Below are 22,503 nucleotides of genomic sequence, written 5' to 3'. Positions count from 1 at the left end.
TCTGCACCCCTGACTTGACCTCTGCAGCCTGTGACCGTAAGTAACCCGCAGCAGCTTGCGAAACTCCCTTGATTTTAATAGTGGTTGAGGCTTTGGGGAAGGGAACTTGTTTTGTGCCTTGTGATTTTGCTAAAACCTGTGTAACTGTAAGAATTTTCGTTGTGTCCGCTATATTACCTTTTGAATAGACTTAGTTGTATTAGAGCATAAGATTTTACTGTGTTTCTTCTGTTGATGATTTTGACCTGGGTTTTACAATAAATCTTGATTTGATGCTAATTGGAGTCGTTTAAATTCTTCAATCCTTCACCAGCGATCTCTGACCAAGTCATTGTTAAAAATACTCCTCACCTTAATTCCGGGTTCAAGAATCGAGGGTCATCTTGAGCGATTCACTCAGGACAGACTGCTGGTTAGGAAATAAACAGCAGTGTCCTATTCTCTCTCTTGGGAAAGCTACTCTAGTGGAGTAGGAACCGGGTGGCTGTTGCACCACCGGCAAGAGAGAGAATCACCTGGGTATTGGTAGGGGTCTGGAGATCTGTGTGATATAAGTCTCAGGCTGTCGGTTAGGAATAAACGGCAGGCTTGAATCAGTGCTCTCTTCAGTGGAAGTGTCCCAGTGCGACATCCCCTGGCCTCTGAAGTTTCAGTGCCAGCTGGAGAGAGACACACACAGATATTCGAACCCCAGATATCGGCCCAGTAGTGGAGTAGCGGAGATGGCACCCTCTACACCATGGGCTAATATAAAGATCAGATTAACTCTTACTATGGACTAATCTTAAAATCAGACTAACTCTTGCCATGGGCTAATATAAAAATCAGACTAACTCTTGCTATGGGCTAATATATAGATCCGGCAACTCTTGACATGGGCTAATATGAACATAAGAACTAGGAGCAGGAGTAGGCCATCTGGCCCCTCGAGCCTGCTCCACCATTCAATGAGATCATGGCTGATCTTTTGTGGACTCAGCTCCACTTTCCGGCCCGAACACCATAACCCTTAATCCCTTTATTCTTCAAAAAACTATCTATCTTTATCTTAAAAACATTTAATGAATGAGCCTCTACTGCTTCACTGGGCAAGGAATTCCATAGATTCACAACCCTTTGGGTGAAGAAGTTCCTCCTAAACTCAGTCCTAAATCTACTTCCCCTTATTTTGAGGCTATGCCCCCTAGTTCGGCTTTCACCCGCCAGTGGAAACAACCTGCCCGCATCTATTCCCTTCATAATCTTATATGTTTCTATAAGATCCCCCCTCATCCTTCTAAATTCCAACGAGTACAGTCCCAGTCTACTCAACCTCTCCTCGTAATCCAACCCCTTCAGCTCTGGGATTAACCTAGTGAATCTCCTCTGCACACCCTCCAGTTCCAGTACGTCCTTTCTCAAGTAAGGAGAGCAAAACTGAACACAATACTCCAGGTGTGGCCTCACTAACACCTTATACAATTGCAGCAGAACCTCCCTAGTCTTAAACTCCATCCCTCTAGCAATGAAGGACAACATGGGCAGCACGGTAGCCTTGTGGACAGCACAATTGCTTCACAGCTCCAGGGTCCCAGGTTCGATTCCGGCTTGGGTCACTGTCTGTGCGGAGTCTGCACATCCTCCCCGTGTGTGCGTGGGTTTCCTCCGGGTGCTCCGGTTTCCTCCCACAGTCCAAAGATGTGCAGGTTAGGTGGATTGGCCATGATAAAGTGCCCTTAGTGTCCAAAATTGCCAGTAGTGTTGGGTGGGGTTACTGGGTTATGGGGATAGGGTAGAGGTGTGGACCTCGGATAGGGTGCTCTTTCCAAGAGCCGGTGCAGACTCGATGGGCTGAATGGCCTCCTTCTGCACTGTGAAATCTATGATTCTAACATTCCATTTGCCTTCTTAATCACCTGTTGCACCTGAAAACCAACTTTTTGCGACTCATGCACTAGCACACCCAGGTCTCTCTGCACAGCAGCATGTTTTCATATTTTATCATTTAAATAATAATCCCTTTTGCCGTTATTCTTACCAAAATGGATAACCTCACATTTGTCAACATTGTATTCAATCTGCCAGACCCTAGCCCATTCACTTAGCCTATCCAAATCCCTCTGCAGACTTCCAGTATCCTCTGCACCTTTTGCTTTACCACTTATCTTAGTGTCGTCTGCAAACTTGGACACATTGCCCTTGGTCCCCAACTCCAAATCATCTATGTAAATTGTGAACAGTTGTGGGCCCAACACTGATCCCTGAGGGACACCACTAGCTACTGATTGCCAACCAGAGAAACACCCATTAAGCCCCACTCTTTGCTTTCTATTAATTAACCAATCCTCTATCCATGCTACTACTTTCCCCTTAATGCCATGCATCTTTATCTTATGCAACATCTTTTTGTATGGCACCTTGTCAAAGGCTTTCTGGAAATCCAGATATACCACATCCATTGGCTCCTCGTTATCTACCGCACTGTTAATGTCCTCAAAGAATTCCACTAAATTAGTTAGGCACGACCTGCCCTTTATGAACCCATGCTGCGTCTGTCCAATGGGACAATTTCCATCCAGATGCCTCGCTATTTCTTCCTTGATGATAGATTCCAGCATCTTCCCTACTACCGAAGTTAAGCTCACTGGCCTATAATTACCCGCTTTCTGCCTACCTCCTTTTTTAAACAGTGGTGTCACGTTTGCTCATTTCCAATCCGCCGAGACCACCCCAGAGTCTAGTGAATTTTGGTAAATTATCACTAGTGCATTTGCAATTTCCCTAGCCATCTCTTTTAGCACTCTGGGGTGCATTCTATCAGGGCCAGGAGACTGGTCTACCTTTAGCCCCATTAGCTTGCCCATCACTACCTCCTTGGTGATAACAATCCTCTCAAGGTCCTCACCTGTCATAGCCTCATTTCCATCAGTCACTGGCATGTTATTTGTGTCTTCCACTGTGAAGACCGACCCAAAAAACCTGTTCAGTTCCTCAGCCATTTCCTCATCTCCCATTACTAAATCTCCCTTCTCATCCTCTAAAGGACCAATATTTACCTTAGCCACTCTTTTTTGTTTTATGTATTTGTAGAAACTTTTACTATCTGTTTTTATATTCTGAGCAAGTTTACTCTCATAATCTATCTTACTCTTCTTTATAGTTTTTTTAGTAGCTTTCTGTTGCCCCCTAAAGATTTCCCAGTCCTCTAGTCTCCCACTGATCTTTGCTACTTTGTATGTTTTTTCCTTCAATTTGATACTCTCCCTTATTTCCTTAGATATCCACGGTCGATTTTCCCTCTTTTTACCGTCCTTCCTTTTTGTTGGTATAAACCTTTGCTGAGCACGGTGAAAAATCACTTGGAAGGTTCTCCACTGTTTCACTATAAAGTCTTTGCTCCCAGTCTACCTTAGCTAGTTCTTCTCTCATCCCATTGTAATCTCCTTTGTTTAAGCACAAAACTCTAGTGCTTGATTTTACCTTCTCACCCTCCATCTGTATTTTAAATTTCACCATATTGTGATCGCTCCTTCCGAGAGGATCCTGATAACTAGGAGATCCTGAATCAATCCTGTCTCATTACACAGGACCAGATCTAGGATCGCTTGTTCCCTCGTAGGTTCCATTACATACTGTTCTAGGAAACTATCGCGGATACATTCTATAAACTCCTCCTCAAGGCTGCCTTGACCGACCTGGTTAAATCAATCGACATGTAGATTAAAATCCCCCATGATAACTGCTGTACCATTTCTACATGCATCTGTTATTTCTTTGTTTATTGCCTGCCCCACCATAATGTTACTATTTGGTGGCCTATAGATTACTCCTATCAGTGACTTTTTCGCCTTACTATTCCTGATTTCCACCCAAATGGATTCAACCTTATCCTCCACAGCACCGATGTCATCCCTTACTATTGCCCGGACGTCATCCTTAAATAACAGAGCTACATCACCTCCCTTACCATCCACTCTGTCCTTCCGAAAGGTTTGATACCCTCGGATATTTAACTCCCAGTCGTGACCATCCTTTAACCATGTTTCAGTAATGGCCACTAAATCATAGTCATTCACGATGATTTGCGCCATCAACTCATTTACCTTATTCCGAATACTACGAGCATTCAGGTAAAGTACACTTATGTTGGCTTTTTTACCTCTGTTCTGAATCTTAACACCTCGATCAGTAACCTCTCCTAAGTTATATTTCCTCTTAATCTTTCTCCTAATTTTCCTTGTCGTCGAACCCATATCTTCCTGTAACAACCTGCCGCGTCGCTTACCATTAATGTTTTCACTTCCCGTTTTATTTCTTTTAGTATTCCTGGTCCTATTCACTGAGCTCCCCTCAGTCACTGTACCTTGTACTGTCACCCTTTTTGATTTTTGACTATGGCTTCTCTGCCTTACACTTTCCCCCTTACTGCCTTTTATTTCTGTCCCTGTTTTACTACCTTCCAACTTCCTGCATCGGTTCCCATCCCCCTGCCACATTAGTTTAAACTCTCCCCAACAGCTCTAGTAAACACCCCCCCCTAGGACATCGGTTCCAGTCCTGCCCAGGTGCAGACCGTCCGGTTTGTACTGGTCCCACCTCCCCCAGAACCGGTTCCAATGTCCCAGGAATTTGAATCCCTCCCTCTTGCACCATCTCTCGAGCCACATATTCATCCTCTCTATCCTGACATTCCTACTCTGACTAGCTCGTGGCACTGGTAGCAATCCTGAGATTACTACCTTTGAGGTCCTACTTTTTAGTTTAACTCCTAGCTCCCTAAATTCAGCTTGTAGGACCTCATCCCGTTTTTTACCTATATCGTTGATGCCTATGTGCACCACGACAGCTGGCTGTTCACCCTCCCCCCCCAGATTGTCCTGCAGCCGCTCCGAGACATCCTTGACCCTTGCACCAGGGAGGCAACACATCATCCTAGAGTCTCGATTGCGTCCACAGAACCGCCTGTCTATTCCCCTTACAATTGAGTCCCCTATCACTATAGCCCTGCCATTCTTCTTCCTGCCCAGCTGCGCAGCAGAGCCAGCCACGGTGCCATGAATCTGGCTGCTGCTGCCTTCCCCTGGTGAGCCATCTCCCTCAACAGTATCCAAAGCGGTATATCTGTTTTGCAGGGAGATGACCGCAGAGGACACCTGCACTGCCTTCCTACTCTTGCTCTGTCTTTTGGTCACCCATTTACTATCTCCCTCAGTACCTTTCACCTGCGGTGTGACCAACCCGCTAAATGTGCTATCCACGACGTCCTCAGCATCGCGGACACTCCAAAGTGAGTCCATCCGCAGCTCCAGAGCCGTCAAGCGGTCTAACAGGAGCTGCAACTGGACACACTTCTTGCACGTGAAGGAGCCAGGGACAGTGGACGTGTCCCTGAGCTCCCACATCGCACACGAGGAACGCGAGGACACGGGTCTGAGATCTCCTGCCATGTCTTAAACCTTCGGTTAACTTCAACAATTTCAATTTCCCCCCCCCCAAAGTTTAAATAAATAAATAAACAACGAAGAAAAAAATAAATAAATACACCAATGAAAAGAAACAGAAAAACAGAAACACTACTTACCAGTCACTTACCAGGGATAAAACGCACTTCCTCCCCACCCAGCTTCGAATTCCCACCTCGATTCAAATTCCCAAACTCACTCTTAGCTGTGTCTCACTCCTGGCTCTGTCTTCTCTCTGGCTCACTGGGAGAACTCATCTTAGCTGTGTCTCACTCCTGGATCTGTCTTCTCTCTGGCTCACTGGGAGAACTCACTAGATGAAGATGAGACTAACCCTTGCAATGAGCTAACATAAAGATCAGAATAATCCACAACATGGCTAATATAAAGATTCAACTAACTCTTGCCATGGGCTAATATAAAAATCAGACTAACACTTGACAGGGGCTGATATAAAAATTAGACTAACTCTTGACATGGGCTAAAATAAAGACCAGGCTAACTCTTGCCATGGGCTAATATAAAGATGAGACTAACCCTTGCAATGAGCTAATATAAAGATCAGAATAATCCTTGCCATGGCTTAATATAAAGATCAGACAAACTCTTGCCATGGGCTAATATAAAGGTCAGACAAACTCTTGCCATGGGTTAATATAAAGACCAGACTAACTCTTGTCTGGGCTAATATAAAAATCAGACAAACTCTTACTATGGGCTAATGTAAAAATCAGACTAACTATTGACATGGGCTAATATAAAGATCAGACTAACTCTTGCCATGGGCTAATATGAAGATCAGACTAACTCTTGACATGGGCTAATATAAAGATCAGACTAACTCTTGACATGGGCTAATATAAAGATCAGACTAACTCTTGCCATGGGCTAATATAAAGATCAGACTAACTCTTGACATGGGCTAATATAAAGATCAGACTAACTCTTGCCATGGGCTAATATAAAGATCAGACTAACTCGTGCCATGGGTTAATATAAAGACCAGACTAACTCTTGTCTGGGCTAATATAAAAATCAGACTAACTCTTACTATGGGCTAATATAAAAATCAGACTAACTATTGACATGGGCTAATATTAAAGATCAGACTAACTCTTGCCATGGGCTAATATAAAGATCAGACTAACTCTTGCCATGGGCTAATATAAAAATCAGACTAACTCTTGCCATGGGCTAATATAAAGATCAGCCTAACTCTTGCAATGAGCTAACATGAAGATCAGAATAATCCTTGCCATGGGCTAATATAAAGATCAGACTAACTCTTACCATGGGCTAATATAAAGTACAGAGTAACTCTTGCTATGGACTAATATAAAGATCAGACTACCACTTGTATGGGGTAATATAAAAATCAGACTAACTCTTGCCATGGGCTAATATAAAGATGAGACTAACTCTTGCCATGGGCTAATATAAAGATCAGACAAACTCTTGCCATGGGCTAATATAAAAATCAGACTAACTCTTGCCATGGGCTAATATAAAGATGGGACTAACTCTTGCCATGGGCTAATATAAAGATGAGCCAACTCTTGCCAAGGGCTAATATAAAGATCAGACTAACTCTTGTATGGGCTAATATAAAAATCAGACTAACTCTTGCCATGGGCTAATATAAAAATCAGAATAATCCTTGCCATGGGTTAATATACAGATCAGACTAACACTTGACATGGGCTAATATAAAAATAAGACTAACTCTTGCCATGGGCTAATATAAAAGTCAGACTAACTCTTGCCATGGGCTAATATAAAGATCAACCTAACTCTTGCCAGGGGCTAATATAAAGATCAGACTAACTCTTGCCAGGGGCTAATATAAAGATGAGACTAACTCTTGCCATAGGCTAATATAAAAATCAGACTAACTCTTGCCATGGGCTAATATAAAGATCAGACTAACTCTGGCAATGAGCTAACATGAAGATCAGAATAATCCTTGCCATGGGCTAATATAAAGATCAGACTAACTCTTGCCATGGGCTAATATAAAGATCAGACTAACTCTTGACATGGGGTAATATAAAGATCAGGCTACCACTTGTATGGGCTAATATAAAGATGAGACTAACTCTTGCCATGGGCTAATATAAAGATGAGCCAACTCTTGCCAAGGGCTAATATAAATATCAGACTACCTCTTGTATGGGCTTATATAAAAATCAGACTAACTCTTGCCATGGGCTAATACACAAATCAGAATAATCCTTGCCATGTGTTAATATACAGACCAGACTAACACTTGACATGGGCTAATATAAAAATTAGACCAACTCTTGCCATGGGCTAATATAAAAATCAGACTAACTCTTGCCATGGGCTAATATAAAAATCAGACTAACTCTTGCCATGGGCTAATATAAAGATCAGCCTAACTCTTGCCAGGGGCTAATATAAAGATCAGACTAACTCTTCCCATGGGCTAATATAAAGATCAGCCTAACTCTTGCCAGGGGCTAATATAAAGATCAGACTAACTCTTGCCAGGGGCTAATATAAAGATGAGACTAACTCTTGCCATGGGCTAATATAATGATCAGACTAACTCTTGCCATGGGCTAATGGAACATAGAACAGTACAGCAAAGTACAGGCCCTTTGGTCCACAATGTTGTGCCGACCATTTTTCCTAATCTAAGATCAACCTAACCTACACCCCTTCAATTTACTGCTGTCCATGTGCCTGTCCAAGAGGCGCTTAAATGTCCCTCATGACTCCACCACCTCCGCTGGCAGTACATTCCACGCACCCACCACTCTGTGTAAAGAACCGATCTCCGACTTGTCCCCTATACCTTCCTCCAATCACCTTAAAATGATCTCCCCTCGTGATAGTCATTTACACCCTGGAGAAAAGTCTCTGGCTATCCATGCCTCTCATCACCTTGTACACCTCTATCAAGTCACCTCTCTTCCTTCTTCGCTCCAGTGAGAAAAGCCCTCGCTCCCTCAACCTTTCTTCATAATACATGCCCTCCAATCCAGGCAGCACCCTGGTAAATCTCCTCTGTCCCCTCACCAAAGCATCCACACCCTTCCTATAATGAGGCGACCAGAACTGGACACAATATTCCAAGTGTGGGTTTTATAAAGCCGCAGCAAAATCTTGCAGCTCTTAAACTCAATCCCCCTGTTAATGAAAGCCAACACACCATACGCCTTCTTAACAACCCTATCAACCTGGGTTAGGGTTAGAGGGATCTATGTGCGTGGACCCCAAGATCCCTCTGTTCATCCACACTTCCAAGAATCCTAATGTAGACATCAGACAAACTCTTGCTAATATAATGATCAGACTAACTCTTGCCATGGACTAATATAAAGATCAGACTAACCCTTGCCATGGGCTAATATATAGATTAGAGTAACCCTTGCCATGCATTGATATAAACATGGTTCTATCCAAGGAAGGTGGATTCACGTTGTGGTCTGTTAATGAGAATCTTCCCACTACTGAACTCTGCTCTCCAAGCGGAGAACAGTGAGATAGAACATAGAACGATACAGCGCAGTACAGGCCCTTCGGCCCACGATGTTGCACTGAAACAAAAGCCATCTAACCTACACTATGCCCTTATCATCCATATGTTGATCCAATAAACTTTTAAATGCCCTCAATGTTGGCGAATTCACTACTGTTGCAGGTAGGGCATTCCACGGCCTCACTACTCTTTGCGTAAAGAACCTACCTCTGACCTCTATCCTATATCTATTACCCCTCAGTTTAAAGCTATGTCCCCTCGTGCTAGCCATTTCCATCCGCGGGAGAAGGCTCTCACTGTCCACCCTATCTAACCCTCTGATCATTTTGTATGCCTCTATTAAGTCTCCTCTTAACCTTCTTCTCTCTAACGAAAACAGCCTCAAGTCCATCAGCCTTTCCTCATAAGATTTTCCCTCCATACCAGGCAACATCCTGGTAAATCTCCTCTGCACCCGCTCCAAAGCCTCCACGTCCTTCCTATAATGCGGTGACCAGAACTGTACGCAATACTCCAAATGCGATGATGATGAGATGTGAAAACAAGCACTCACACCCACTCGATTTACAGCAGGAATGGTCTGCTTACCTTGCGATATTTCTTTCCTTGAGGATAGCTTTTGTGTCGGGAGGTAGCGGAGGAGGATAAGGCACATCTTTATTGTACTGGGAGATCTGGCCACAAAGAATGATGTGACTGTTCTGATTCATCTGGGTTTAAGAGATATACATGGTAATAATCAGCCAACTTCGAAACAGTAATATATTTACAGGGCATTATTTTTGTTAACCAAAAGTATTAATGGCATGGGGTACAATATGGTGTATAAATGGCAGATCAGCCATAATCTAATCGATTGGCAGAACAGGCTTGAGGGGTTAAATGGCCTCATTCTGCTCCTAGGCTAAACTTATAGAATGATGAGACTGAAAGGGTTAAATTGTGAGAACCTGTTTTGCATTCCCTTGAGTTTAGATGGTTGGGGCAAGATATCATCAAGATTTTTATTTACCCTATCAAATCCTTTTAAAGAGAAGCTATTTCCTCTGGGGGAGAATCCAGAACATGGGAGTACTGTCTTAAACTTAAGAACTGGGCAGTTTTGGACTGAAATCAGGAAGTACTTTCTCCAAAGGGTAGTGAAAATCTGGAGAGATTGAGGAAGATATGAGATGTTCGCTCTAGTGTCTCTCCTAGTGATGCAGTTTCAATTTTGGGTAGCACTCTCTGTGAAATGCCTCGAGATGTATCACTACATCGAGTAGTGGCAACGGATGGGGTTTTCGACTGTTGTAAAAATCCATCAGGTTCATTAACTTGATTTAATGTTGTCCTTATCTGGGTCTGACCTACATGTGATACCAGACCCACAGTGATGAGGTTGACTTTGAAATGCCCTTGGGCATTTAGGGGTGGTCAACAAGTGCTGGCCTTCCCAGCGATGCCCACATCCCATGGACGAATAAAATAAATGCAAGTGGTTGTTGTAGATGGAGCTAAGGTACAGATGCTCCATTGAATGACAGAACTGGCAGAGGGGCTGAATGGCCTCACGCGTTCAACATGGCGTACAGATCGTTCACAATCAGGTGTCTATAAAGACTACCAATGGGAAGAGACGTTGTCTAGACCCTGAGGAGCTGCACAAATTAGCATTGCCCCCAAAGAGCCTAGTCTGTGTGTGTATTAGTTTACAGGTCAGTAAACGTTCCGACCCCTGACCACCTCCGCTGCCTGCTGGGAATAATAACTGAGCTACCTTCTCACGTGGGAATGGGGAAAAAGCAGCGAGGAGATGGTATAGAGTTCAGATAATTTAGGGGGCAGCATGGTGGTGCAGTGGTTAGCACTGCTGCCTCACAGCACCGAAGACCCAGGTTCAATCTCGGCCCCAGGTCACTGACCGTGTGGAGTTTGCACATTCTCCCCGTGTCTGCGTGGGTCTCACCCCCACAACCCAAAAATATGTGCAGGGTAGGTAGGTTGGCCATGCTGATTTGCCCCTTAATTGGATAAAAAGAATTGGGTATTCTAACTTAAAAAAAAGATTTTTAAGAGTTCAGATGGTTCAATCAAGCTTCAATGCTTCATGTTTACACATTAATCATAATCTGTTGAGTTGCTGCTGTCACAGTTTTTCAAGAGGTACATGTGCCCACTGGGATGGCAGGCTTCTCAACCAGCAGCAGCCAATCAATGTACCCTGGAAGGGAGAGGTCTTGGATGATTTGGTTGGCAGCAAAGAAGGGAAAGTAATCTGATATCCATAACTGGAGAAGGAGAAATACAGACAGGTGTAGTGATTGAGGAAAAAACCTTAGTTATTGCCTGTGTCTCACTGCATTCCCGCAATCTTCAAAATCCTTACCTGGCCTATGACGGTGTTGCTGATATCCCCGCCAACATTGTCAAAGTAAACGTCCACTCCAGCGGGACAGTATTCCCGCAGCTTCTCCACAATGTTATCCTGTTTATAGTTGATGGCTGCATCAAAACCCATCTCGCAGACCAAAACCCGACACTTCTCCTCTGTGCCACAGATCCCAACTACTCTTGAGCATCCTTCGAGACGTCCAATCTGGGAACACAGTCACGATGTTAAACCTTTTACAAACTGGTCCGCTGCTTTCGAATGCGCTTGGATATCAAAAGAAAATCAAGATTCCCAAACGCAGGATGCAATTGCAAAATCCCATCAAACACATATGACGTTCCAAATATACATCTGTGTCACTGTGAGACAAATACTAAAATTTGCATTTCTATACAAACATATGAGTTAGGAGCAAGAGTAAGCCACTCGGCCTATCGAGCCTATTCTGCCATTCTGACTGTAACCTCAACCCCACATTCCCACCTATCCACGAAAACCTTTCATCCCCTTTATTATCAAGAATCTAAAGAGTATAGCACCTCGAGGGACTTCCGGTGGTGACATAAAGGTGGAGGTCACACGTTGGGTGGCTCCTGCTATAGTTTTTGTTTTTTTGGCCTTTTTCACACAGATTTTGGGGAGAATTTTATATAACTGATTAATGGACAAGCTGCGGCAACCAAACGATATCGAAATCCCAGAAGAAGAATCCGGGAAGAAAGAGTGCAAGCAATGGTCCGCTGGCAAGCTCTAGTTCAGTGGGGTGTGCTGTGGGAGGAAAGATGGTGGGTACAAGCTCACCGGGTGGGGCACCCGTGAGACAGGGAATATTTGTTCTTTTTGTCAGTACACAATGTGTATTGTCATGAGAGTACCTTTAAGAAATGGGTGTTTATAAATGGTTGTGTATATAAATCTCTGTAGTGAGAGTACCTTTAAGAAATGGGTGTTTATTACTGCAGTGATGTCAGAGAGTGGGTGGAGCTGGGCTGTGTAGCGCACAAAGACTCCGAGAGACGAATAGAGTGAAGTCGATGAGGCTTTATTAAGCGTGACTGTTTCCCCCGCAGTTCAGTAGTAGACTACCTGCGGGGGAGGGCTCCAGGTACTTATACTCCGCCTTCAGGGCGGAGCTAGAGGTCAACGTCCAACCAGGACCCGGGATCTGTCAGCCAATGACATCATGGCTTCACAGTCCCACATGACCCCTAATGCATACTACCACATTCACCCCTTGTTAAAAATAAACCCGGCGGGGTGATGCTTCGCATGGTGGTAAGGGTTTACAAGGCTGATCCTGGGAGGAAAAACTTTCACATGTTATAACAGTATGTACAAGGTTTTTTTTTTGTTTCAAACTATTTACAGTAATCGTCAGGAAAAGACAAAATGTTCTCGTTAAAAGTCCACATTGTACTGTTAGATCGACGCCACGAGTCGGTCGGGCGGTCTGGTCGTCCGTGTCGATCGCCTCAGCCCCGGTGGTGGTGGTGCTTGTTCCGGTGTTGTCTTCTCTGGGAGCCTTACGGTTTCAGCTTGGGCTTTATTCCTGGTCGGGCCTGGGAGGAGGACTGATCCTCCTGGGAAGGGGGCGGTCGCGGGGTGCGGCGGTGGCAGGAAGGGGGGGGGGTTGGGTGATTGGTGTCGGGGTGGTGTGTGTGTTGCCGGCGGGCGCCAGATCTCGCAGAGAGACCGTGTCCTGTCAGCCGTCGGGGTACTCCACGTAGGCGTACTGTGGGTTCGCGTGAAGGAGGTGAACCCTTTCGACCAACGGGTCCGACTTGTGCGCCCGCACGTGCTTTCGGAGCAAGATGGGTCCTGGGGCCGCCAGCCAGGTCGGCAGCGACGTTCCAGAGGAGGACTTCCTGGGGAAGACAAGGAGGCGCTCATGAGGCGTTTGATTAGTGCTAGTACACAGTAGTGACCGGATGGAGTGGAGGGCGTCCGGAAGGACCTCCTGCCACCGGGAAACTGGGAGGTCCCTGGGCCGTAGGGCCAGTAGGACGGTCTTCCGGACCGTGCCGTTCTCCCTCTCTACTTGCCCGTTCCCCCAGGGGTTGTAGCTGGTCGTCCTGCTCGAGGATATCCCGTTGCTGAGCAGGAACTGGCGCAGCTCGTCACTCATGAAAGAGGACCCCCTGTCGCTGTGGACGTATGCGGGGCAACCGAACAGTGTGAATATGGTGTTCAGGGCTTTAATGACTGTGGCCGCGGTCATGTCAGAACAGGGGATGGCGAATGGGAAGCGGGAGTACTCGTCCACCACATTAAGGAAGTATATGTTGCGGTCGGTGGAGGGGAGGGGTCCTTTGAAATCCAGACTAAGGCGTTCAAAGGGGTGGGAAGCCTTAATGAGGTGTGCACCATCCGGCCTGAAAAAATGCGGTTTGCACTCTGCGCAGATGTGGCAGTTCCTTGTGACTGTACGGACCTCCTCTAAGGAGTATGGGAGGTTGCGGGACTTGATAAAGTGGAAAAACCGAGTGACCCCCGGGTGGCAGAGGTCCTCGTGGAGGGTTTGGAGGCGGTTAATTTGTGCGTTGGCACATGTGCTGCGGGATAGGGCATCGGACGGCTCGTTCAGCTTTCCGGGACGATACAAGTTCTCGTAGTTGAAGGTGGAGAGCTCGATCCTCCACCTTAAGATCTTGTCGTTTTTGATTTTGCCCCGCTGTGCATTATCGAACATGAAGGCTACCGACCGTTGGTCCGTGAGGAGAGTGAATCTCCTGCCGGCCAGATAATGCCTCCAATGTCGCACAGCTTCCACTATGGCTTGGGCTTCCTTTTCCACTGAGGAGTGGCGGAATTCTGAAGCGTGGAGGGTTCGGGAGAAAAAGGCCACGGGTCTGCCCGCTTGGTTAAGGGTGGCCGCTAGAGCTACGTCGGAGGCGTCGCTCTCGACCTGGAAGGGGAGGGACTCGTCGATGGCGCGCATCGTGGCCTTTGCGATATCCGCTTTGATGCGGCTGAAGGCCTGGCAAGCCTCTGTCGACAGCGGGTAGGTCGTGGTCTGTATTAGGGGGTGGGCCTTGTCTGCGTACTGGGGGACCCACTGGGCGTAGTATGAAAAAAACCCCAGGCAGCGTTTCAGGGCTTTTGAGCAGTGCGGGAGGGGAAATTCCATGAGGGCGCGCATACGTTCGGGGTCGGGGCCTATTATCCCATTGCGCACTACGTAGCCCAGGATGGCTAGCCGGTTGGTGCTAAAAACGCACTTGTCCTCGTTGTACGTGAGGTTCAAGGCTTTAGCGGTCTGGAGGAATTTTTGGAGGTTGGCGTCGTGGTCCTGCTGATCGTGGCCGCAGATGGTTACATTGTCGAGATACGGGAACGTGGCCCGCAACCCGTGTTGATCAACCATTCGGTCCATCTCTCGTTGGAAGACCGAGACCCCGTTTGTGACGCCAAATGGGACCCTTAGGAAATGGTATAATCGCCCGTCTGCCTCGAAGGCTGTGTACTTGCGGTCACTTGGGCGGATGGGGAGCTGATGGTAGGCGGACTTGAGGTCCACGGTGGAGAAGACTTTATATTGGGCAATCCGATTGACCATGTCGGATATGCGGGGGAGAGGGTACGCGTCTAGTTGTGTGTACCTGTTGATGGTCTGGCTATAGTCTATGACCATCCTTTGCTTCTCCCCTGTCTTTACTACACCCACCTGTGCTCTCCAGGGACTATTGCTGGCCTGGATTATGCCTTCCTTTAGTAACCGCTGGACTTCGGACCGAATGAAGGTCCGGTCCTGGGCGCTGTACCGTCTGCTCCTAGTGGCGATGGGTTTGCAATCCGGGGTGAGGTTTGCAAACAAGGACGGGGGTTGCACCTTGAGGGTTGCGAGGCCGCAGATAGTGAGTGGGGGTATTGGGCCGCCAAATTTGAAGGTAAGGCTCTGTAGATTGCACTGGAAGTCTAATCCCAGTAATGTGGGGGCGCAGAGTTGGGGAAGGACGTAGAGCCTGTAGTTTTTGAACTCCCTCCCCTGCACCGTTAGGGTAACTATGCAGAAGCCTTTGATCTGTACGGAGTGGGATCCTGCAGCTAGGGAAATCTTTTGTGCGCTGGGGTGGGTGGTCAAAGAACAGCGTCTTACCGTGTCGGGGTGGATAAAGCTCTCCGTGCTCCCGGAGTCGACTAGGCATGGTGTCTCGTGCCCGTTTATCAGCACCGTTGTCATCGTCGTCTGGAGTGTCCGGGGCCGAGCTTGGTCCAGCGTTATTGAAGCGAGACGTGGTTGTAGTAGTTGAGCGTCTTCTTCGAAACCCGTGGAGCCGTCGACACTGGGGTCCGTTGTTGCCGTCCAAGATGGCGTCGGGGTTGAACAAAATGGCTGCCCCCATGCATCGCACATGGCTCGGGGGTCACAAGATGGCGGCGGGGTGGACAAAATGGCCGCCCCCATGCGTCGTACAGGTCTGGGGTGGTCCAAGATGGCGGCGCCCTTCCTCCCCTCGTGGTGGCCGGGACCCAAAATGGCTGCGCCTGCGGGTCGCACATGGGGCGCTGGGGGGGTTGGGGAGCGTTAGGAACGCGCAGGGCTCCCTCATCTCTGGGGACAGCGGTGGTCGGGACCCAAATTGGTAGCGCCGGCGGGTCATACGTGGGGCGCGGGGGGGGGGGGGGGGGGGGGGGGGTTGGGGGGCGTTAGAGCCGCCCAGAACTCCCTCTTCTCCAGGGAGAGCGGTGGTCGGGACCCAAAGTGGTAGCGCCGGCGGGTCATACATGGGGCGCGGGGGGGTTGGGGAGCGTAAGCGGCGTGCAGGGCTCCCTGTTCTCCCGGGACCGCGGTGGTCGGGACCCAGAGTGGCTGCGCCTGCGGGTCGTACATGGGGCGCAGGGGGGGTTGGGGAGCGTAAGCGGCGTGCAGGGCTCCCTGTTCTCCCAGGACAGCGGCGACCTCGCGGGACCGGCACACAACCGCGAAATGGCCCTTTTTCCCGCAGCTCTTGCAGATCGCTGCGCGGGCCGGGCAGCGCTGCCGGGGGTGTTTCGCCTGGCCGCAGAAATAGCAGTGGGCGCCCCCGGTGCGACTTGGCGTTTGGACCGCGCAAGCCTGTGGGGTGTCCGGGGGGGTGGGGGGTGGGTTTGTCGCGACGGGTACGTACGGAGCCCAATGGGCTGCCGCGCGGTCGGGGCCGTAGGCGCGGGTATTTCGCGCGGCCACGTCTGGGGAGGCTGCTAGGGCCCGTGCCTCTGAGAGTCCTAGCGACTCTTTTTCTAGAAGTCTTTGGCGGATTTGGGAGGAGTTCATACCTGCCACAAAAGCATCGCGCATTAACATGTCCGTGTGTTCAATTGCGTTCACCGACGGGCAGCTGCAGGCTCGTCCCAAAATTAGTAGCGCGGCGTAGAATTCATCTATCGATTCTCCGGGACTTTGCCGTCTCGTTGCGAGTTGATAGTGAGCGTAGATCTGGTTTACTGGGCGGACATAGAGACTTTTCAGTGCTGCGAACGCCGTCTGGAAATCCTCTGCGTCTTCGATGAAAGAGAAAATCTCCGTGCTTAACCTCGAGTGCAGGACCTGTAGTTTTTGGTCTTCTGTGACCCGGCCGGTGGCCGTTCTGAGGTAGGCCTCGAAACAAGTCTGCCAGTGCTTGAAAGCTGCTGCCGCGTTCACTGCGTGGGGGATGATCCTCAGGCATTCCGGGATGATCCTGAGCTCCATAGTCCTTTTTAGTCACGCTTAATAAATTGTAGTGCACAAAGACTCCGAGAGACGAATAGAGTGAAGTCGATGAGGCTTTATTAAGCGTGACTGTTTCCCCCGCAGTTCAGTAGTAGACTACCTGCGGGGGAGGGCTCCAGGTACTTATACTCCGCCTTCAGGGCGGAGCTAGAGGTCAACGTCCAACCAGGACCCGGGATCTGTCAGCCAATGACATCATGGCTTCACAGTCCCACATGACCCCCTAATGCATACTACCACAGGCTGTCTGTCAGCTTTTTACTTTCATTTTAGGCTGTTTCTGCAGGGTGTGTTTTAGTTTCGTTTTCAGAGCTGGATAGCTGCAGTCACAGCCAGAAGGTGTATGAGTTTCTCTCTATAATCTAAAGACTGTAAATCGATCCTGATGATTTAAAACTAATAACAGTAGTGTCTTTAGCCTGAAGTGTTTCTGGTAAAAGGTGTTTTAAGTCTTATGGATGTTAAAAGGAAAGCTTTAAGGATCGTATTCTTTGGGGGTTTATTTGAATTAATGGTTGCTAAGATGTTCACTATGTTTTAAAAAGGTTAACTTGAGTTCATAGAATAAACATTGTTTTGCTTTAAAAAATACTTTTCCATTTCTGCTGTACCACACCTGTAGAGTGGGCCATGTGCTCCCCATACCACAATCTATTAAACGTTGTGGGTCAGGTGAACTCCATGATACACTTTGGGGTTCTCTAAACCCTGGCCCATAACAGTATTCAAGGATCGACTCTTCTATAATGGGGAAAGCATTGTTGGTGGGGGTGGGAAAGCGGAATACTCGGCGATTGTTATCTTGGACCATGCTCCACATTGGATGGATGTGGACCTGGAGAGGGGAGCGGTACAGCGAGCAGCGTGGAGGTTGGATGTGGGACTGCTGGTAGATCCGAACTTTTGTGCAAAGATGGGAAAGGTGATTGAGGAGTATGAGGGGTTTAATAGGAACAGGGAGACTTTCGGTGGCGGCCATGGAGTGAGCGGTCAGACATTTGGTGGCTCCTGCTCAAGGCGGTATTTTCTGCTCTTTTCCCTGCCCGAAGGGCAAAGTATTTGACGGCAAGAAATGCAGGATTGCCTGGGGAAGGTTTTACTCATCTGGTGTGGCTGGTGGATGGATCTACGAACTAGGAGTGGGGCGAGAAGAGTTGCTGGCTAATGAGAGTCTTTGTGGTGCGCCACAGGATAAGATTGCAGAGGGCAAGAGAGCTACCCTGCCCTCCCAGTGGTCAACGGAGCAGCTAAATGCAAATTTCTGTCAGCAGAGGATGTAGGCCCAAGAAGACCTGGCCAAAGTGGTGGAACTGATTAAGTCGGGGATTGAGAGAGTGACGTAGAGGCTGGAGTCCCAGTGTCGGGCGATCTAGAAAGTGGAGGAGGCGGTGGGGGAACATGAGGAGCAGCTTGCCTCGTTGGTGGCCGAGGTGGGGGTGATGCGGGAGTCCGAAAAGAGGCTGAAGGAGAAGGTGGAGGATCTGGAGAATCGCTCCAGAAGACAAAATCTGAGGATCATGGGAATGCCCAAAGGCATCGAAGGTGCGGAAGCGGGCACGTACGTGGCCAAAATGTTGGAGCAGCTGATGGGGGAGGGAGCCTTTGACCGGCCCCTGGAGGTCGACCGAGCGCAGAGGGCTTTGATGCAGAGGCCACAAGCGGGCGAGCCGCCAAGGGCGATGGTGGTGCGGCTGAACCGTTTCCTGGACAAGAAGATACTTTGGTGGGTGAGGCAGGCGAAGAAGTGTACCTGGGAGGGGAACGAGTTGCGGGTGTACGAGGACCTGGGCGCAGAACTGGCAAAGAGGAGGGCCGGGTTTAACAGGGTCAAGACTGCCCTCTTTAAAAAGGGAGTGAAGTTCGGGGTGCTGTACCCGACTCGTCTCTGGGTGACTTTCCAGAAACGCGAGTGCTATTTTGGCATGCCAGAGGAGGCGATGGAGTTCATGAGGGACAATGAACTGGGAGCCCAATGGTGGTGTCGGCCTTAAGGGGGTAGGGTCAGTGGAGGCAGCATTTGGGACTGGAACCCTGGGTCACTGTCTGTGTGGAGTTTGCACATTCTCCCCGTGTCTGCGTAGGTTTTATCCCCACAACTCTCTGTCTGTATAAAGATGATGTGGAGATGCCGGCGTTGGACTGGGGTGAGCACAGTAAGAAGTCTTACAACACCAGGTTAAAGTCCAATAGGTTTGTTTCGATGTCACTAGCTTTCGGAGCGCTGCTCATCTGTATATAAGGAGTCACAGGGACCCAAAACATTATCTCTGTTTCTCTCTCCACAGATGCTGCTCGACCTTGAGTTTAACTAGCATTTTCTGTTTTTGTTCCAACCGAACAGCCTCACTCATGATCCGCTAGAGGATGACTCAAAGCCTATTGAATGGACAACCGGGGCCTTGACAGCATCCCAGGAACAGAATTTTAAAAAGCAAGATATTGACGGCTCAGTCAATGAACGGGAATATAAAATTGAAACAAAAATATTCATGGGACCATGGGGAAAGAGCAGGTGAATAGGACTAATTGGATAGCTATATTGAAGTGCCGGTACTTGCATGATGTGTTAAAGGTCCTCCATATGGGCTGTGAGATGCCCAGACCACTTGGGCAGGAGGCTGAGTGCAAATGCATTTTGTTGTTTGTGTGCAATGGGTGATTGGCACGTCCGGGAGCAGGTCAATGACGTGGGGTGGGGGGGTGGGGGGGGCTACCCGATTTAATAGGATGGCTGCGCTTGGATTAAATGTATCTCCAAAAGAGGCACCTGGGAGGAAGAGGAAGCAAAGGATTAAATACAGCACCTGCAGTGAGAGGCAGAGTGGTGCCCTAGTTTAATGATACCTCCCTGGAAGCGCTCCTTCAGGTGGCCAGGGGAAGTCGGCAGGCGCTTTTCCAACTCTACAGGAGGAAGATAGTGGTAAGTCGCAACAAGATAGCTTTGATTGAGTTTGCAGCCAAGATCAGCAGGCACAGTGTGGTCGCATGCAGATGGTTGCAGCGCTTGCACACGGCTCAATGATCTGGTGAGATCTGCTAAGCTTGCAGCCCTGAACGGCACAAAAGGCAGGAATGAAACATGACAATAGGCTGATGATCCAGGCATTGGACATGAGCAGCCACCAGTATGAACAGTGAGTGCTCAAGCCTCACAGCAAAGACCCCGGGCAGTTAGCATCAACTGCTGCAATAGCAATGCTTTTTTAAAAAATGTAGTGTACCCAATTCATTTTTTTCCAATTAAGGGGCAATTTAGTGTGTTCAATCCACTTACCTTGCACATCGTTGGGTTGTGGGGCGAAACCCACCCAAACACGGGGAGAATGTGCAAACTCCACACGGACAGTGACCCAGAGCCAGGATCGAACCTGGGACCTCGGTGCCGTGAGGCAGCAATGCTAACCACTGCGCCACCATGCTGCCCTGCATTAGCAATGCAGCAGTGTGGCACAATGATGGACCTGCAAACTGATACGAAGACCCGTGACAGTGCACATGTGTTTGCAGGAGAGGCAGATTCACAATGCCAGGGAACGGAGACAGGCCGGAGGAAGGTTTCCATTGCTTTTTTTTTAAATATGGGATTTATTTTTTAAATTTAGAGTACCCAATTCATTTTTGCCAATTAAGGGGCAATTTAGCGTGGCCAATCCACCTATCCTGCACATCTTTGGGTTGTGGGGGTGAAACCCACGCAAACACGGGGAGAATGTGCAAACTCCACACGGACAGTGACCCAGAGCCGGGATTGAACCTGGGACCACTGCGCCACCGTGCTACCCTAGGTTTCCATTGCTGAGGAGGCAGTGGAGCTCGAAGGACTTTCAGCAGGGCAGCATGTCACTGAGAGTAAAGAGGATGTGGAGGCCACGGAGAGTGAGTAAAAACATGACAGGGTCCATTGAACCTAATGATATACACTAGCAAAGGGGCACCAACAGTCAGTGATTTTTTTTAAATTTAAAAAAAATATATATTTTATTAAAGTTTTCAAACAAAATTTTTCCGTTTTTACAAATCAACATAAAAATAATACAATAACTGATAATTAAAATGATTTAAATAATATAGTGAACTAACAAAGTGACAAAAAAATAGTGCTCCCCCTCCCCCCCCCCCAACACCCTGGGTTGCTGCTGCTGTCGATCTATTTTCCCTTAACGTTCCGCGAGATAGTCAAGGAACGGTTGCCACCGCCTGGAGAACCCCTGAGCCGATCCTCTCAGCGCAAATTTCATTTGTTCCAGCTTTATGAACCCTGCCATGTTGTTTATCCAGGCCTCCACGCCGGGGGGTTTCGCTTCCTTCCACACAAGTAGGATCCTTCGCCGGGCTATCAGGGACGCAAAGGCCAGAATATCGGCCTCTTTCGTCTCCTGCACTCCCGGCTCTTCCGCTACCCCAAATATTGCTAACCCCCAGCCTGGCTTGACCCGGACCTTCACCTCCTTTGAGATCACCTTTGCCACTCCCCTCCAGTACTCATCCAGTGCCGGACACGACCAGAACATGTGTGTGTGGTTTGCCAGGCTTCCCGAGCACCTCCCGCACCTGTCCTCCACTCCAAAGAACCTACTCAGTCTTGCTCCCGTCATATGTGCTCCATGTAGAACCTTAAATTGAATCAAGCTAAGCCTGGCACACGAAGACGAGGAGTTTACCCTACTTAGGGCATCAGCCCACAGCCCCTCCTCAATCTCCTCCCCCAGCTCTTCTTCTCATTTTCCCTTCAGCTCCTCTACCAGCGCCTCCCCCTCATCTCTCATCTCCTGATATATTTCGGACACTTTGCCCTCCCCGACCCATGCCCCCGAAATCACTCTGTCCTGGATCCCCTGTGTCGGGAGCTGCGGAAATTCCCTCACCTGTTGCCTCGTAAACGCCCTCACTTGCATATATCTGAAGATATTCCCCGGGGGCAACTCATATTTTTCCACCAGCGCTCCCAGGCTCGCAAACGTCCCGTCAATAAACAGGTCCCTCAGTCTCCTAATTCCTGCTCGTTGCCAACTCTGAAACCCCCGTCCATCCTTCCTGGGACAAACCTGTGGTTATTCCTGATCGGGGACCACACCGAGGCACCCGTCACCCCCGTGCCGCCTCCACTGCCCCCAGATCCTCAAGGTTGCCACCACCACTGGGTTTGTGGTATACCTTTTCGGGGAGAACGGCAGTGGCGCCGTCACCAGCGCCTTTAGGCTCGTTCCTTTACAGGACGCCATCTCCAGCCTCTTCCACGCCGCCCCCTCTCCCTCCCTCATCCACTTACAAACCATCGCCACATTGGCGGCCCAGTAGTAGTCGTTCAGGCTCGGCAGCGCCAGTCCCCCTCTATCCCTACTGCGCTGCAAGAAACCCCTCTTTACCCTCGGGGTCTTCCCTGCCCACACAAAGCTCATAATGCTCCTATCTATTTTTTTGAAAAAGGCCTTTGTAATCAGAATGGGGAGACACTGAAACACGAAAAGAAACCTCGGGAGGACCATCATTT

The 22,503-nt window shown here is 48.5% G+C and overlaps 1 protein-coding gene across 11 annotated transcripts in view; it reads right to left on the bottom strand.

The window, feature by feature from the left end:
• ptgr2 (prostaglandin reductase 2) overlaps window positions 1-22,503 on the bottom strand; it is a 228,136-nt gene that overhangs the window by 42,384 nt on the left and 163,249 nt on the right. For 10 of the 11 annotated variants that reach the window (XR_011937520.1, XM_072487491.1, XM_072487428.1 and 7 more), the window contains 2 exons: window positions 11,315-11,524; window positions 9,535-9,656 (listed from right to left, as the gene is read on the bottom strand). Coding sequence is in view for 10 of the 11 variants with exons in the window: in XM_072487491.1 (XP_072343592.1) it covers window positions 9,535-9,656; window positions 11,315-11,524 (332 nt within the window). In the remaining variant the exon portion in view is untranslated. The remainder of the gene's footprint in view (window positions 1-9,534; window positions 9,657-11,314; window positions 11,525-22,503) is intronic. The other variant, XM_072487512.1, reaches the window with a different exon arrangement.

The sequence above is a fragment of the Scyliorhinus torazame genome, chromosome 2 (assembly GCF_047496885.1).
Source record: "Scyliorhinus torazame isolate Kashiwa2021f chromosome 2, sScyTor2.1, whole genome shotgun sequence".
In the NCBI taxonomy this organism is placed as follows: domain Eukaryota; kingdom Metazoa; phylum Chordata; class Chondrichthyes; order Carcharhiniformes; family Scyliorhinidae; genus Scyliorhinus; species Scyliorhinus torazame.
This window is presented reverse-complemented; position numbering and strand designations above follow the sequence as displayed.